The 18794-nt window shown below is 39.9% G+C and overlaps 1 protein-coding gene across 1 annotated transcript; it reads left to right on the top strand.

The window, feature by feature from the left end:
- Positions 1-1267: 1267 nt before the first annotated feature.
- Positions 1268-17545, top strand: LOC115138300 (CAAX prenyl protease 1 homolog). The gene is made up of 10 exons (XM_029675005.2): positions 1268-1628; positions 4279-4425; positions 4563-4649; positions 4748-4864; positions 5008-5160; positions 9692-9833; positions 11404-11579; positions 11922-12026; positions 12670-12813; positions 16262-17545. Exons 1-10 carry the CDS (start codon positions 1524-1526, stop codon positions 16484-16486), a joined length of 1401 nt encoding a protein of 466 aa, XP_029530865.1. The 5' UTR covers positions 1268-1523; the 3' UTR covers positions 16487-17545.
- Positions 17546-18794: the final 1249 nt, after the last annotated feature.

The raw sequence follows: 18794 nt of genomic DNA, 5'->3' as shown, positions 1-18794 counted from the left end.
GCTAGCTTGTGCTTGACTTTGCCTACTATGACTCATTTGAATTTTTAAATGTTTTATTTCGCCTTTATTTAATCAGGTAGGCCAGTTGAGAACAAGTTCTCATTTACAACTGCGACCTGGCCAAATAAAGCAAAGCAGTTTGACACATACAACAACACAGAGTTACACATGGAATAAACAAACATGCAGTCAATAACACAATAGAAAAATATATATATACAGTGTGTGCAAATGAGGTAAGATTAGGGAGGTAAGGCAATAAATAGGCCGTAGTTGCGACGTAAATACAATTTAGCAATTAAACACTTGAGTGATAGATGTTCAGAAGATGAATGTGCAAGTAGAGATACTGGGGTGCAAAGGAGCAAAAAATAAAAAATAACAATATGGGGATGAGGTAGTTGGATGGTCTATTTACAGATGGGTTATGTACAGGTGCAATGATCTGTGAGCTGCTCTGACAGGTGATGCTGATGAGGAAGATATGAGTCTCCAGCTTCAGTGATTTTTGCAGTTCGTTCCAGTCATTGGCAGCAGAGAACTGGAAGGAAAGGCGGCCAAATAGAAATTGACTTTGGGGGTGACCAGTGAAATATACCTGCTGGAATGCGTGCTATGGGTGGGTGTTGCAATGGTGACCAGTGAGCTGAGATTTGTTCCGATTGGAAACGGCAGGCTATGGTCAATCTTGGGTTAGTTAAACAAGTATATCCTTGCAGTGCCTGCAAAATGACGCTTTTACCACAGATAGAAAAATTAAACAGATATTTCACCGGATGTATAAATGTGAAGCTTGCGCTTGGCGTTTCCACTCACTACAAAATATGGTAGTGAGAGGAAGCCCAGTGGCCGCGGTGGGAGAAGGTGGAACGAGATGGATTTGGGCCGACATTCTGCTCATTGATGAAACATTTGATATCAATACAGTTTTCTATTCCCAAAACTAAAATATGTTACGATCAGAGTGGACTACGTTTTGGAGACTTTGCCATTTGTCAAAGTTTTAAAAACGTGCGTTATTTAGAAGGAGCGCATAGGCGAATTGGATTACTACACATGCGAATTTCACAGAGTAGGCATGAACGCAATGTATGCTAGAACGCGCCAATAGGATCTCGCTAGCTCTGCCCAACTCCTTGCTTTTTCTGCCCACTGTGACTAATTTATTCCCATTTGAAACGACGGGCTGTGGTTTATCTTGGTTTAGTTATATAAATCTTTGCTATACCTATTGCTCACTACAAGCATGGAACTAGTTAGTGCAACCATTTGTTTTACGGGGAGCAAAATGAACTGCTGCACCGTACCATTGCATGAATTCATGGAAATTGGAAGCGAATGAGCTAGCCATCATTTTGAGTGGTTTGGTGAATGTTAGTCAATTTAAACTGCGTATATTAACACAAGTTACTGAGTTATTTAAATAAATAAAAATATCTTCTGAATAAAGACCGGAAGGTGTGTGAACGACGGGCGGCAGTCCAACTAGCTACCTTGGTAACTTCAAATAGGCCAGAATAAAGATGGAAACGATACTTGACCTACCAATCGAAAATAAGATATTTTATGCTGTTCTGGTGTTCTCGTGGACGGTTTATCTATGGGAGGCCTACCTTGCGTACAGACAGGTAATTGTTTACTTTGTTTCGTAACTGTCTCTATCAATACCGCACCAGGCCCCCGCTGCTGCCCCATTCATAGACGTAACTACTCTAGCGCCAATTGACAATAGAACCTTCTGACCGGTGATGTTTGTTAATAACCTCTACGGGATCGGCTAATGTGATTATCAAGAGGGTTTAAGTAACAACATTTTTTCCCCCCAGGACCTAGACATATCTCATATGGGCAGAAATATGACATTCTTGTTAATCTAATTGCACTGTCCAATTTACAGTATCTATTACAGTGAAATAATACCATGGTTTTAGGAGAGTGCACAATTATGAATTTAAATGTGTTAATAAACCAATTAGGCACATTTGGGCAGTCTTGAGACAACATTTTGAACATATATGCAATGGTTCATTGGATCAGTCTAAAACTGCACGCACACTGCTGCCATCTAGTGGCCAAAATCTAAATTGCGCTTGGGCTGGAATAATACATTATGGCCTTTCTCTTGCAGTTCAAAGATGGTAAAAAAAAACGTTTTTTTTTTACATCGGGTTATCTTTTACCTGATCTAATGTGTTATATTCTCCATTCATTTCACATTTCCACAAATTTCAAAGTATTTCCTTTCAAATGCTATCAAGAATATGCATATCCTTGCTTCAGGTCCTGAGCTACAGGCAGTTAGATTGGTTAGATTTTAGGTGAAAATTAGCTTGCGGTACTTTTTTGGAAACATAAGGAATGTGTCTTTCATATCAGCCATAAATGCTTAATAAAAAACAAAATGTACATTAGTAGCTACACTTTTTTTTAGGATTAGTGTTCCCACAGCGCCATGTCTCCATGTTACTGCACTTGTTTATGGAAGACAAAGGCCGCCACCAGTGCTAATTAGCTATCTAGCATGCTCTGAACATCTGTGTGTAAGATAACTGGGGAGGAAGTGTAGTTTGTCAGCTGGAGGCACAAAGTGTATGGATCTGTGCAAAACTACTACAGTAAGCATATTTTTTATTTGAAAGATTATTTCTCACTGACATGAAAGATAAGGGGCATTTCACCATATGTTCCAAAGTGATTGTCGTTTACAAGGAGCCAAATGTGGGCGAATGTAATGGCTGAAGGGATTTCGAGAGCTAGATAGCAGCATGCTGACTCAGTTTCATTTATATTGTTTCAATAACCATGTTTCAGTCCAGTTTTTATAAAAAGTAAAGTCATACCGTATTTAAAAAAATATTGCGCCAGCTGTGCTGGAAAAGGGAAGTTTCTGTACTATTTTTCAATTGCTGTCAGATCATTTGTTTGTTCGACATGGTGGGAGCTTTTTGTGTCGGTAAAATGTATTATGTAAGAAATGGAGGTTGAAACGCCTTTATGCGAAAACATTGATATAATTACCAACGTATCGAAATAATGCGATGATATGGTGTGTGTGGTCCTCCCAATATGACTCGGAAAAACCATGGAGTTTATTAGGATACAAATGAAATAAGTTATGATCAACTTCACAGGGTGGTGAAATTGCACAGTGATCTTGGTGCTCTTTTCTAAAAAATATCTAGGGTCTTATTTTAGTGACATGATGATCAATGCTTGACTTCTGATTGACAAATACAAATATTCTCAATTCAAGGCTATCCATAATAATCTCATCATGTAGACTAGACTACCCGCACTGTATCTGCAAGCTGTTGGCTAGAGTCCATGTGCCAAGACCAAAGTAGGCACATTTGCTATTTTAACGCAGGTTTTGTGACAACTATTGGTAGAGTTGAAAATGCAATGGAAACACATTGAACATAAGATTTTTATTCGGTACATGAAAAGAGGTAAGGTAAAAAATACATTTTCTGTGCATTACGTCATAATGCAGTGATTTTTATCCACGACAAGTCTGTTTGGACTTCCCACTGGTGGGAAAATGCGCATATTTTCTTGGTGCGTTTTTTGGAATATTTGCATGAATCTGTCACCAATTGAATGGTGTTTGCCAGTCTCTCAATATTTTTCCAAGAACAACGCTGTCTTCAGGATTGCCTAAAATCAGTGTTATACCAATTGTTGATATACAGTCTGAAACAAAGCACCACAAAAACATGGAACATTTCCTTACAAGCCAGAATGATGAATACAATTACATTTTAATTTAGCTAGTCTACTGGTTGTCTGTGCAGTTGGTCCTTCGGCTGGTTGAAACTTGAGACAAAATATCCACAGGAAAGTATTATTTTGTCAACTTTTTAGACCGCCAGTACTGCCAAATGCCTGTCACCGGTTACATGCGCAAAACCATGTAGCTAAATGCATGCAAGACGTTGGTTAGTTTGCTTGCATGTACTTACTTCTGTCTTGTGCCTTTAGTTGATGAGCAAATAAATCGGGATAGCCACACAGAAACCTGCGTTTCGATAATACTTTCCTGTGGATATTTTGTCAAATTTAGACCAGCTGAAGGACCAACCCAATAGACAATTGGCCGAGTCAGTTCAAATTAAGTTTAGTCAACATTCTGACTTGTAAAGGACTGTTTGGAATTGTTTTATCTAAAAGTTAACTTTATTCTGTAACATGGAAAATGCCTTTAGGATTAGCTATATGAATGGAAAAATAATATGAATAACTTGTCTAACCACATAGCATAACCTTCTAACCACATAGCGGAGGACATACAGGTCGACCATGCACGTGCCACAAGAGTTGGGGAAGATCATGGACACGGATACCTTTGAGAAGTCACGTCTTTATCAACTGGACAAGAGCAACTTCAGTTTTTGGTCTGGACTATATTCAGAAACTGAGGGGACGGTAGGTCCAACTAAAAGATCCATTGGTTTGTTAGGACCTACTTTGTTATATTAGAACGTAGTTGCCTATATCTGCTTACAGAGCATATCACCAAACAGAGGGAATTTTGTGTTTTTAACACTGTTGTTGTCTCATAGCTGATCCTGCTCCTTGGTGGAATCCCTTTCCTTTGGAAAGTTGCTGGGACTGTGACTGCTCGTTTTGGATTGGGTCCCGACTATGAAGTGTGTGAATGCGCCACGGTTAAAATGATCAGTCCAGTATTAGGAGGGTTTATTTTCTTGAATCATTCCATATATTTCAATGGTTCTTTTTCTTTCAGATCTTCCAGTCTCTTTCGTTTCTGATGCTTGCGACTCTGTTCAGTGCCTTCACTGGTCTTCCCTGGAGTATCTACAACACCTTTGTCATTGAGGAGAAGCATGGCTTCAACCAGCAGGTACCATGTCCAAACTCTCTGGGGACATCCTTATTATACAGGCAAATGTTTCGTAGTTTGAACCAATTACACTTTTTCCCTGGCATGGTTTTAAACATACAGTCTGTGTTTTTTTTTGCTGTCGTCTACGGTTCTTCTTTCAGACGCTGGGGTTCTTCCTGAAGGATGCTGTGAAGAAGTTTATTGTGACCCAGTGTATCTTGTTGCCAGTGACCTCACTGCTCCTCTACATCATCAAGATTGGTGGAGACTTCTTCTTTATCTACGCCTGGCTCTTCACACTGGGGGTCTCTCTGGTTAGTCCTTTCACCTAGGGTTGTGGCCGTCATGAAATTTTGTCAGCCGGTGATTGTCAAGTAAATAACTGCCGGTCTCATGTTAATGGACCGCAAATTAATATAAACACGTTTAGCATCTCCTGGCTTTCACGCTGAGCCTACAAGCTACTGATGCAGACTGTGGGAACATCTACATTTTAAAAAAGTATAATAAATCCATTTAATATAGCCTACACCATCACAATAAATCCATGATTTATTTTAGACCAGTCTAAAGAAGCATGATATGAAGAAAATGTAGTCTATTTCAAAAGAACAGAATAGCATACTCTTGAGTTGTCCTTATGTTAGGCCCTGATATGGCTATGCCATATGGCTGTGGGCTACACTAGTTCATTTAGTAGACAAGATTTGCTTAGAATTCCGTGGCATTCTTTTTTATTATTTTATAGTATGAAGAATACAATTGAATGTAGAAATATAGAAAGGATATTTTCTAAGGAAGTGCGCACATACGGCTATTCTATGTTGAGCGGTTAACAAAGAAACAGGTTCTCCTATGTGCTTAACTTAGTTACTTTGCAACTTTAGTTGTGATACAAAACGTTGGGCTATATGTTTTTTAATTTAAAAAAAATACATTCTAAGGCTACATGATGCAAACCTAATGATGATTTGAAAAAAGTTGCATGAAAGGCATGAGCTCTGATTTTGTTTCTTGTGCAGGCTGAACACTTCATCAGTCTCTCATTCACAATTTGACAGGCACTTGATAATATTCTCACCAGGCCTTGAATTTCCTGGCGGCATCCCCCTTGTGTGACCATAAGGCCCCCTAAAAAATCCATGCCTTTTGCAGCCACTTGTTGTGCACTTGGGCTGAATATAATAATTATAATTTCCTTCTCCCGGCTGCCATGCTCCTAAGCACCTCTCACATGGCTCTCCCAGATATCTAAATTCTTATTAGCCAATGCCCGTCATGTGATCGGGTCCTTCTCACTGGCATCTCAGCTCCAACAGAGAGATGTGATTGTGTACAAATGTAAGCAAGGTTTGAAATTATTGTTTTAGTCAAATATTATGTATGTTTGGTCTTCTTTTGGTCAATTTGCAGACTACAAATGATTTGTAATTCTGTTTTGGCCCCCCGACCATCCACTCATGAAAAAAAATCGGCCCGCGCCTGAATCTAGTTGATGAGCCCTGCACTAGCCTATGTCATGCTGTGCTACTATCCCCAATAGTACAAAAGTTGACCTATTCTATTGGCAGAGTTGCAAAGAGAAATCCATATCAGACTGGCCAATAGAAATAAAAGATTAATATGGGGAAAAAGAACAGACACTGGACAGAGGAACTCTGCCTAGAAGGTCAGCATCCCGGAGTCGTCTCTTCACTGTTGACATTGAGACTGGTGTTTTGCGGGTACTATTTAATGAAGCTGCCAGTTGAGGACGTGTGAGACGTCTGTTTCTCAAACAAGACACTAATGTACTTGTCCTCTTGCTCAGTTGTGCACCAGGGCCTCCCACTCCTTTCTATTCTGTTTAGAGCCAGTTTGAGCTGTTCTGTGAAGGGAGTAGTACACAGCGTTGTACGAGATCTTAAGATTCTTGGCAATTTCTCGCATGGAATAGCCTTCATTTCTCAGAACAAGACAAATTTCAGAAGAAAGTACTTTGTTTCTGGCCATTTTGAACCTGTAATCGAACCCACAAATGCTGATGCCCCAGATACTAAACTAGTCTAAAGAAGGCCAGTTGTATTGCTTCTTTAATCAGGACAATAGTTTTTAGCTGTGCTAACATAATTGCAAAAGGGGTTTCTAATGATCAATTAGCCATTTCAAATGATAAACTTGGATTAGCTAACACAACGTGCCATTGGAACACAGGAGTGATGGCTGCTGATAATGGCCCTCTGATATTCCATAAAAAATCTGCCATTTCTAGCTACAATAGTAATTTACAACATTAAATGTCTACACTGTATTGCTGATCAATTTAATGTTATTTTAATGGACAAACAATGTGCTTTTCTTTCAAAAACAAACCATTTCTAAGTGACTCCAGACTTTTGAACGGTAATGTATTTCTAAACACCAATGCGCAGCAATGCACACACGGCAGTAGGCTATAAGTACGAACGTTCCAAAATGCAATCAAGTAGCAGGAAAAAAAACATTCTCAAAAGTGACCGCAAATGTAATTATGCATGTAATGCTTTATTATAAAGGTGCATTTTTATGGTGAAAAGGATCTTCCCCAAACTTGAAACTCATGCACCGTCTATGTATGCCAGTTAGGCTCTACATCAGTTGTAAAGTGGATTAATGTGCTTACCTTCTTAAAATTATTTGGCCACTTTAGTTGTGATACATATAGGCCTATGGCCTAGGCTATATGATGTGTGCAACTATGATTTGAAAAGGTCACAAAAGGCATGCACTGTTTCTTGCCTTACTGCACACGCTGGGCATCATTCACAAGTGATAATACATATTTCACAAGTGAATGGCTAATATTGTCACCCATCAGATTATTCTTAATTTAATGTTGTCTTTACATATACTAAATGATATACAGTACCAGTCAAAGGTTTGGACACACCTACTCATTTTTCTATATTTTTACTCTTTTCTACATTGTACGGTAATAGTGAAGACATCAACACTATGAAAAAACACATGGAATTATGCAGTAACCAAAAAAGTGTTAAATCAAAATATATTTGAGATTCTTCAAAGTAGCCACCATTTGCCTTGATGGGACATTGTCCTGTTGAAAAACAACTAATAGTCCCACTAAGTCAAAAACCAGATGGGATGGCGTATCACTGAATAATTCTGTTGTAGCCATGCTGGTTAAGTGTGCCTTGAATTCTAAATAAATCAGTATCACCAGCAAAGCACCATCACACCTCCTCCTCCACGCTTCATGATGTGAACCACACATACGGAGATAATCCGTTTACCTACTCTGCGTCTCACAAAGACACGGCGGTTGGAACCAAAAATTGCACATTTGGACTCATCAGACCAAAGGACAGATTTCCACCGGTCTAATGTCCATTGCTCGTGTTTCTTGGGGCAAGCAAGTCTCTTCTTCTTATTGGTGTTCTTTAGTAGTGGTTTCTTTGCAGCAACTCGACCATGAAGGCCTGATTCACGCAGTCTCCTCTAAGGGCTTTATAAATAAATGTGATTGAACAGTTGATGTTGAGATGTGTCTGTTACTTGAACTGAAGCATTTGTTTGGGCTGCAATCTGAGGTGCAGTTAACTCTAATGAACTTATCCTCTGCAGCCGAGGTATCGCTGCGTATTCTATTCCTGTGGCGGTCCTCACGACAGCCATCATAGTGCTTGATGGTTTTTGATGGTGTTTGCGACTGCACTTGAAGAAAAAGTTCTTCAACTTTTCCAGATTGACTGACCTTCATTTCTTAAAGTATTGATGGACTGTCATTTCTCTTTGCTTATTTGAGCTGTTCTTGCCATAATATGGACTTGGTCTTTTACCAAATAGGGCTGTCTTCTGTATACCACCCCTACCTTGTCACAACACAAGTGATTGGCTCAAACACATTAAGAAGGAACTAAATTCCACAAATGAACTTTTAAGAAGGCACACCTGGTAATTGAAATGTATTCAAGGCAAAGGGTGGCTATTTTGAAGAATCTCAAATATAAAATATATTTTGATTTGTTTAACACTATTTTGGTTACTACAAGATTCCATATGTGTTTTTTCCTGTAGTTTCGATGTCTTCACTATTATTCTACTAAAGATCTACCCTGGAATGATTAGGTGTGTCCAAACTTTTGACTGGTACTGTATGTGTGAAATTAGTTTTGATTTAGAATGGACCATTATCATGCACCTGTCTCGGAACAAAAATACATGTAATCTATGCATTTACATTTAAGTCATTTAGCAGACGCTCTTATCCAGAGCTATGCACTTAAATAGTGAATGGAGGACGCTTTTCCCGTAGTTCATTTTCATGGCAGCCAGGTAGGCTATACTGCTGTTGTAAAGCGAAGCAATGTGCTTAATATTAGGAAAGTTGAGAATATAAAATATAGCAGGCCTACCCTATAGAAAGTTAATGGGATCCACCTCTTTTTAATAGAGGACATCAACTATGTTTTCGCATGCAATTGCAGAGCCTATAGAAATGTTGAGCTCATGGGCTCTCATGAAGTGTTTGATTTTCAAAAACATTTGCATTGATGTCAGTTATTAGTGGGAGAATAGAGTGCTGAGTACCAGTCAGTTAGCAAGTTTGGTAGGCAACTAATGACCATCAGCAGCTTCAGAGTTTGGAGAAACATAGTTACCGTGACTAAACGGTCAAGTGGAATTTGACTGCTGGCATGACTTGTGTGGTGGTAATACGGTCACCGTAATAGCCCTACTTTCACCTCCTAGCTACCTTGAAACAGCAGTTTTATAGGCTCAAGCAATTTAATTATGCATAATGAGTTAAGCTATAGTCAAATTAGTCTAAACTATTTCATTCTGATCATTCTTCCTCTCTCTTAGGTGCTGGTGACCATCTATGCTGATTACATTGCTCCCCTATTTGACAAGTTTACTCCTTTGCCAGAGGGCGAGCTGAAGGAAGAGATTGAGAGCATGTCTAAGTCTATCAATTTCCCCCTCACTAAGGTCTATGTAGTCGAAGGTAAGGCACAATACATTAACTCAACAACTAGTTTTGTCCAAAAGATGGGACTGCTTCCACTGTATCTATAATTGTTTATCATCAGAGGAGACCAAAGCATAATGGGTGCTGAGGAGACCAAGGCATAAGTGGGAGGTGGTCACATTTTCATTGTAACATATGGACAGTAAAGTTGTATTGTAATTAGGGCTGTCAAGCGCTAAAAACATTTAATCGAATTTGCTAAAATTAAGCTGTAATTTACGATTTTTCATACAAAAAACATTACAAGAATATTGACGTCTTGATTTTTGTCTTAAGGTAACGGTTAGGTAAATTGAGGAACCACACTTTCTTTAACCTCAATATCAACTTGTTTTTAGCTTTATAGATTACCGTAATTTACGGACTATAAGCCGCTACTTTATTCCCACACTTTGAACCTCGCGGTTTATACAATGACGCGGCTAATTTATGGATTTTTCCCGCTTTCACAAGATTCATGCCGCCAAAAAACTGAGCACCGTCACATAATGTGACGTAAATCGAGCGCGCTCAAACTTCCCATCATTCTGATTACGGTAGTAATTTTGTCACCCTCATCATGGAGAAATGCATATGATGCAGCTTTCAAGTTGAAGGCGATCGATCTGGCTGTTGGAAAAGGAAATAGAGCTGCTGCATGGGAGCTTGGCCTTAATGAGTCGATTATAAGACTTTGTAAACAGCAGCGTGAGGAACTGACTCCGTGCAAAAAGACAACAAACCTTTCAGAGGGAAGAAAAGCAGATGGCCCAAAGTATTTGCAGGCACTCGACATCAGTGTAAATCGTGCATTTAAGGCGGTGCTCTTTGTTCAGTGGGAGGCTTGGATGACAAGTGGGGAGAAATCCTTCACTAAAACGGGCCACATGCGAAGAGCAACGTATGGTCAAGTCTGCCAGTGGGTCCTGACAGCGTGGAGCATTGTCAAAAAATCCACTATCATCAACGGGTTTCGAAAGGCTGGACTGCTGCGTGTTGAAGGGGCAGCATGAGCTCAGCGGGGTATTTGCCTCCGGATGAAAGTGACGAGAGCGACAATGAAAACGATCCAACATCGGATGAAGCAATTCTGAGGCTATTCAACTCCGACACCGAAGGAGATGACTTCAGTGGTTTCAGTGCACAGGAGGAGGAAGATAGTGACCAATGACTTTACTGGTAGGCTACTGTTTAATTTTTGTTACAAGCCGTGTTTCGTTAAAGCCTATTTATTTTTGTTACAAGCCGTGTTTCGTTTAAAGGCTGTGTAAAGTTCATTTGTTTCAATGTACCGGTAGGCACCTGCGGCTTATAGACATGTGCGGCTTATTTATGTACAAAATACATATTTTTTAATAATTCAGTGGATGCGGTTTATATTCGGGTGCGCTTAATAGTCCAGCAATTACGGTATGTATTTGGGATGTTTTCAGTGTATTTTGAATGTTTCGGATAATGCACCTAAATCATGATTCAAAAAAATTAACTGCACTAAAATTTCAAAAAATTAACTGATTTAACTCTGACAGCCCTAGTTGAAATGATCTGTTTTGACCTACTCTTCCAGGTTCCAAGCGCTCCTCCCACAGTAACGCTTACTTCTATGGGTTCTTCAAGAACAAGCGCATAGTGTTGTTCGACACCCTGATGGAGGACTACTCTCCCCTCAACAAGGACGGAGAGCCAGAGAATGTGCCTGCAGAGGAGACTGACACACCAACTGAGGCCAAAGCCAAGCCCAAGGTCAGACATACTCCTTTACACAGAGAACTGTGTGTCAACATGTTATTAATCTAAAATACTGAAAGAAGGTTCAGGACTGCAACTTGATTTCCTTCAATTATATTTATTGCTGAAACAAGCTTCTTCTTCAAAGCACTCCATTATTACTGAGCACAGCTTCAGCAATACAGAACATTTTTGTAATCTTGGTTGGAGCTCTGCAAGCACACTATTATGTAATGAATCTAATTTGTTGAGGGGTCCTATCATAGAAACCAATAAGATGGTATACTAGTATTTGTAGTCAGTGTTTCATACATACTTCATTAAAATCAAGCTATTCATGTTCTTAACTCTTTTCAGAACAAGAAGCAAGGCTGCAACAACCCAGAGGTCTTGGCCGTATTGGGCCACGAGCTTGGCCACTGGAAGTTGGGCCACACTGTGAAGAACATTGTCATCAGTCAGGTTTGTTTGGAAATTCCCTTGATATGCGTTTGCATGTCAGATCTATACCAATATTCCATTCTTGCAGATCCTGGAAATTCACATGTTGATGTAGAAATGTCAATAAGCATGTTACCATCCACAGGTTTTATGTGAGTAAAGTCATAGTGTAAAAAACGTATAATAATCACGACAGCTGTGATGGAAACAGAGTTTCGGTACAATTTTATAAATGCCGACAGATCATTTGTTCATTTGATATGGTGTGATATTGTGTCGGTCAAATTATCTAATTACTTACACTAGTCTACCCGCATTGTATCTGCGAGCTGTTGGCTAGAGCGCAGCTGCCAAGACCCAGAGTAGGCACATTTGCTATTTAACAAGAACAGTTTTTGTGACAAAACTTTTGGTAGAGTTGAAAATGCGATAGAAACGCATTGAACATAAAAATGTTTAGGTGCATAACATAAACTAAAAAAAGTATATTTCGTGTGCATATGTCATCACGCACTGATTTTTATCCACAACAAGTCCGTTTGAGTGAACTATTTTTCTGCTATTTTTAAAAATGTGTATATATTTGCATTAAAATCTTTCGCCAATTGAATGGAAACCTTAGTAATGGTAACATTTTTGTCCCCCCCTGCCTCTGTCCTTGCAGATGAACTCCTTCCTGTGCTTTTTCCTCTTTGCTGTGTTGATTGGACGAAAGGAGCTATTCATAGCCTTTGGTTTCTATGACAGCCAGCCCACGTTGATTGGTTTGATGATCATATTCCAGTTCATCTTCTCCCCATACAATGAGGTGAGTGACTCCCATCTCTTAAACAATGCATTTATATCTAACGTCTTAATACACTTCAGTGGAGGCCTTAGATGTTAGCGCTGCAAGTGTTTGTTTTGCGAAAATACCTTGGGCATAGTAGCAAATATTATCCAATGAAATATACAGCTAAACCTACAATATAGAGTATCTATTAAAGGATATAAAATGTGTAAGCAAATCTCTATTTTTGATGGAAATGGCATGTTATACTTTCATCCTCATTTTATTTATTTATTTATTTGTTATTTTACCAGGTAAGTTGACTGAGAACACATTCTCATTTACAGCAACGACCTGGAGAATAGTTACAGGGGAGAGGGGGATGAATGAGCCAATTGTAAACTGGGGATTATTAGGTGACCGTGATGGTTTGAGGGCCAGATTGGGAATTTAGCCAGGACACCGGGGTTAATACCCCTACTCTTACGATAAGTGCCAGGGAATCTTTAATGACCTCAGAGTCAGGACACCCGTTTAAACTCCCATCCGAAAGACGGCACCCTACACAGGGCAGTGTCCCCAATCACTGCCCTGGGGCATTGGGATATTTTTTTTTTAAACCAGAGGAAAGAGTGCCTCCTACTGGCCCTCCAACACCTCATTGTGCAGTAAAGCCTCAGAATGTTGCATTTTTTTACATTCTCCAAATACGTCCTTTTAGTAGTGCTGAGTCCTCTTTGAGTTTGGTTCGATTATTTTTTTTAAATCTTGTAAACATTAAATGCATTATGTGGGTTTAATGATATAACAATACAGAATAAAACAATTAATAAAAGTCCCATGATGGTAGTGACTGCCCATTACTGCTTATCACTTATTAGCCATAATTTATTCATATTACTTTACTTTAATAAAATATAACACATATATATATATATATGTATGTATATATATATATTTTGTATGTCTTTATTATTTCATTCTTAGACATCTTATCTATAAAGAGTGAGCTGCTTTCTATGAAGAAATAGTAAAATTGTGGTTTTGTCAGACAGCAAAGTAAATAAGACATACTTTTATGATTGCTGATTACCAACTATCAATCACTTAGATCATGTCCTTTCAGGTAGAGACCTCGCAAACCAACTGCTCTCTATCCCTCGCATATCTCATATTCTTCTGTCTCTTTTACGTAGCACAATGGATTATGGTCATTGTAGTTAATTACCACATTTTCTGCGCTACACTATCGATTATTGGTCTGTTGGAAACTACAACACCCTACTACATCGCACAATTCAGGAATTCAAATAACTGAAGCATTGAAAATAACACATTTCAGTTAATCGCTCAGCACTATCTTTTAGAAATGGAAAATCTCTCAGTATAGTGATGCAGGTCTTTAGATGTTGTACACATGAAATTGTCATTCCAAACTTTATCCGCACCGTTATATTCCATTTTGTTGCTACATGAGTGATACCTATCCATCCATTCTAGAAGCAGGCTGTACAGAGAATGGAACAGCTGGATAGGGGAAACAGCTGGTATCGCACAAAATGAAGTATTACGTTACCGGTAGTTCGCAATGACAATTCCAGATGTACAACATCTAAAGACCTGATTCACTGTACTGAGAGCCTTTCAGATTTATAAAAGGACATATTTGGACGTTTTTGGTGCATTTTTTTCCTGAGTCTCCTCACTGCACAATGAGGACGTGAACTGCTGGTTGGGGTAAGTTTATAAAAAACATGACATTTACATAAAGAAATTGAGATCTGGTTGTAAAAAAAGCAAAGTTGAAGTTGTTTTATTAGTCGTACTGTATGTACGCATGGTATACATCGTCCAACAAAATGCTTACTTGCTGGTTCCTTCTCGACAATGCAACAACAATAATACATAGTAAAGAATAGAATACGAACATAAAGTAAATGGCAGTAGAATATAATAAATGTTTGAGTATAAGTAAACTCAGCAAAAAAAGAATCCTCTTACTGTCAACTGTGCTTATTTTCAGCAAACTTAACATGTGTAAATATTTGTGTGAACATAACAAGATTCAACAACTGAGACACAAACTGAACAAGTTCCACATACATGTGACTAACAGAAATTGAATAATGTGTCCCTGAACAAAGGGGGGTCAAAATCAAAAGTAGCAATCGGTATCGGGTGTGGCCACCAGGTGCATTATGTACTGCAGTGCATCTCCTCCTCATGTACTGCACCAGATTTGCCAGTTCTTGCTGTGAGATGTTACCCCACTCTTCCACCAAGGCACCTGCAAATTCCCGGGCATTTCTGGGGGGAATGGCCCTCACCCTCCAATCCAACGGCTCCCAGACGTGCTCAATGGTATTGAGATCCGGGCTCTTCGCTGGCCACGACAAAACACTGACATTCCTGTCTTGCAGGAAATCATGCACAGAACGAGCAGTATGGCTGGTGGCATTGTCATGCTGGAGGGTCATATCAGGATGAGCCTGCAGGAAGGGTACCACATGAGGGAGGAGGATGTCTTCCCTGTAACGCACAGCGTTGAGATTGCCTGCAATGAAAACAAGCTCAGTCCGAAGGATGCTGTGACACACCGCCCCAGACCATGACGGACCCTCCACCTCATCGATCCCGCTCCAGAGTACAGGCCTCGGTGTAACATTCATTCCTTCGACGATAAACGCGAATCTGACCATCACCCCTGGTGAGACAAAACCGTGACTCGTCAGTGAAGAGCACTTTTTGCCAGTCCTGTCTGGTCCAGCGACAGTGGGTTTGTGCCCATAGGCGACATTGTTGCCGGTGAGGACCTGCCTTACAACAGGCCTACAAGCCCTCAATCCAGCCTATTGCGTATAGTCTGAGCACTGATGGAGGGATTGTGCGTTCCTAGTGTTGTAACCTTGCAGCATACCTAAGGCACGTTCACACAGATGAGCAGGGACACTGGGCATCTTTATTTTGGTGTTTTTCAGAGTCCGTAGAAAGGCATTTTTAGTGTCCTAAGTTTTCTTAACTGTGACCTTTATTGCCTACCGTCTGTAAACTGTTAGTGTCTTAACATCTGTTCCACAGGTGCATGTTCATTAATTGTTTATGGTTCATTGAACAAGCATGGGAAACAGTGTTTAAACCCTTTACAGTGAAGATTTGTGAAGTTATTTGGATTTTTACTAATTATCTTTGAAAGACAGTGTCCTGAAAAAGAGCCGTTTCTTTTTTTGCTGAGTTTATAATACAGGAAGGCACAATTTATAGTACAATATTTACATTTGTTTTGGGGAAGGAGTGTATAAATTGAGCAGTATAATAAGAATCTGGTAGCAGGAGTACTGATGTGTGAGGAGAATCAGTGCAGGTGGTCTCCTTTTAAGTCAGCTTTAAACAAAAAATGTTGTTAAAATGGAGATGAGGATGGGATGCTAAGAGTATCTCTGATACTTCACTGAGGAAAACTGAAATGGTTTCCTATTCCTACCTCCAGGTCCTGTCCTTCTGTCTGACGGTCTTGAGCCGCAGGTTTGAGTTCCAGGCAGATGCCTTTGCGCGGGGCATGGGCCGAGCCTCAGAGCTCTACTCCGCCCTCATCAAGCTCAACAAAGACAACCTGGGCTTCCCTGTGGCCGACTGGCTCTTCTCCATGTGGCACTACTCCCATCCTCCCCTCCTGGAGCGCCTACGGGCCCTGGGAGGCACCAAGCAGGACTGACGGGCCCTGAAGGGAGAGCCACGTCTGCTGCCTCTCCCCAAGGGCCTCCGCAAGCCACTTCTGGCCCTCTGATGTCCTCCCCATCTCTTTTGCTGTTGCCCTGTTTTTGTTATCCTTTATCCTCACCAATAGGTTCCTTTTTTCAATTTCGAACTTGCACAATACCAAAATGTTTTGATGAGACGACGAAGATATCTCATCTATGCTTATTCTAGGCAAACATGAAGATACAGATGTCATAAACACAAAACCATTGTGGGCGTAAATAATTGCCTTAATGTTATTTTAAGCACTTGCCACTAGTACAGGTCACATTTATCAAGGATTTCTCATTATATTTCAGCAAGGTTTTTATTTCTTACTCAGTTTTATTTACTTCCCGAAGAATTTGTCGTTCCAAATGTTTTCTCATTAAACCTCAAATTGTATTGTAACGGTCCCGGTCCAATCCATTTTTAGAGGGGTTTGAAAAAGAAACTCCCAGAATTATCAAGTGTCAATAGGATGTATTGCTTGTACAAAGAATGGGCCATCAATTAATTAATAGTATAAACTGCTGCCTAGGCTGGTTGACTGGCTCAATCTACAACTGTTATATATAGTTTGAGTGCCTGTGACTTCCCAGGGATCTGTGACTTGTGATAGTTTTTAAGTAAAGGTTTGGCCAGTGACAACATAGGAATTCACTATTTAGGTTACATTTCTTCGCATTTGTTTTTGACACGATTTCATTTTTTTTATGCACTTGTTTGTTAACAATGGTCTGACCATACTGTACTTGTAAATAATTGATTAGCGATTAGCTTTGCAAAAAGAGAAAAGTGTACGCAAACTTTTGGCCTATTTGAATGTGGTTTGGAATCTTCTGTTAATGTTTTATTGTTTAGTTCTCTACTTCTGGTGCCTATGTGCGAGGTTTTGATCGTGAACCCAGTTTTGACTGACAAAGGCTGGGGGACTGGGGTGGCTATAAGTCACATCACAAAACTCAAGTGTTTGGTTTGATATAGGACATACAGTACTTTTCTTGCAGTATTGTGAATAAAGTCCCTCACAGCAGCTGTCCTATTTGTCTCACCTTTACTCTGGTAATGGTAGTGAGTCATGCACTTTGGATTTGAGGGCAGCTTCATCCATATCAGGTGAACCGTTTTAGAAATTACAGAAGTATTGGGACCAATTCACTATAAAAGTAGTAAAAAGTTATTTGATCCCATATTCATAGCATACAATGACTACATCAAGCTTGTGACTACAAATTTGTTGGATGCCTTTGCTGTTTCAGATTATTTTGTGCCCAATAGACATTAATGGTAAATCATGTATTGTGTCATTGTGGAGTCACTTTTATTTTTATTGTACCTACATGCTAGGCAGTGTCAAGCAATTTTCTGGGGCCTTTCGCAAAGACTCCAGCCACCCGAGACAGGGACTGTTCTCCATGCTCTCATCTGGCAGGCGACACTGGTGCATCAAGGCTTAGCAAACAGACTTCTAAACAGCTTCTATCCCCTGACCATAAGACTTATGGCTAACAGTTACTGCTCTCCCTTTCCTACACACTATCCACACAGACTCGAGGCCCCATCCATAGGTCTCTAACCACACAGACACAACCTACGTTGTTGCTAAAATGATTATTGATTACTCCATTACACTGCTGTCCATTGATTGTCATTACCATTAGTATCTATTTATCCACTATTACTCCTGTTTACAAGTATACACAGTGTACAAAGCATTAAGAACACCTGCTCTTTCCATGACAGGTTGACCAGGTGAATCCAGGAGAAAGCTATGATCCCGTATGGATGTCACTTGTTAAATCCACTTCAATCAGTGTAGATGAAGGGGAGGAAACGGGTTAAAGAAAGATTTTTATGCTTTTAGACATTTGAGACATGGATTGTTTGTGTGCCATTCAGAGGGTGAATGGGCAAGACACAAACCAAGTGGTAGTAGGTAGGTGCCAGGCGCACCAGTTTATGTAAAGAACTGGAACACTGCTGGGTTTTTCATGCTCAACAGTTTCCCGTGTTTATCAAGAATGGTCCATCACCCAAAGGACATCCAGCCAACTTGATACAACTGTGGGAAGCATCCCCGTGGAGCGCTTTCGACACCTTGTAGATTCCATGCCCTGCGGAATTGAGGCTGTAAGTATTTATATATTCCTGCTACCAATCACTTTTCAGCCCTGTTTACATGTACATTCTACTACCAGTCACTTAAAAAATATATAAACCTACCTCAATCATTTCAGTATCCCTTCACCACAGGAGGTTTGTGGCACCTTAATTCGGGAGGA

The sequence above is a fragment of the Oncorhynchus nerka genome, linkage group LG12, assembly GCF_034236695.1.
Source record: "Oncorhynchus nerka isolate Pitt River linkage group LG12, Oner_Uvic_2.0, whole genome shotgun sequence".
Taxonomy (NCBI): Eukaryota; Metazoa; Chordata; class Actinopteri; order Salmoniformes; family Salmonidae; genus Oncorhynchus; species Oncorhynchus nerka.
Note: the sequence above shows the minus strand (reverse complement) of the source record. Positions and strands in the feature narration are given on the sequence as shown.

Bases quoted from the DNA above. Each gene is read 5' to 3' on its own strand.
- LOC115138300 (XM_029675005.2), top strand. From the start codon at position 1,524: ATGGAAACGATACTTGACCTACCAATCGAAAATAAGATATTTTATGCT. The intron at 4,426-4,562 runs GTAGGTCCAACT...GTTGTCTCATAG, and splicing joins ATTCAGAAACTGAGGGGACG to CTGATCCTGCTCCTTGGTGG. The intron at 12,814-16,261 runs GTGAGTGACTCC...TCCTACCTCCAG, and splicing joins TCTTCTCCCCATACAATGAG to GTCCTGTCCTTCTGTCTGAC.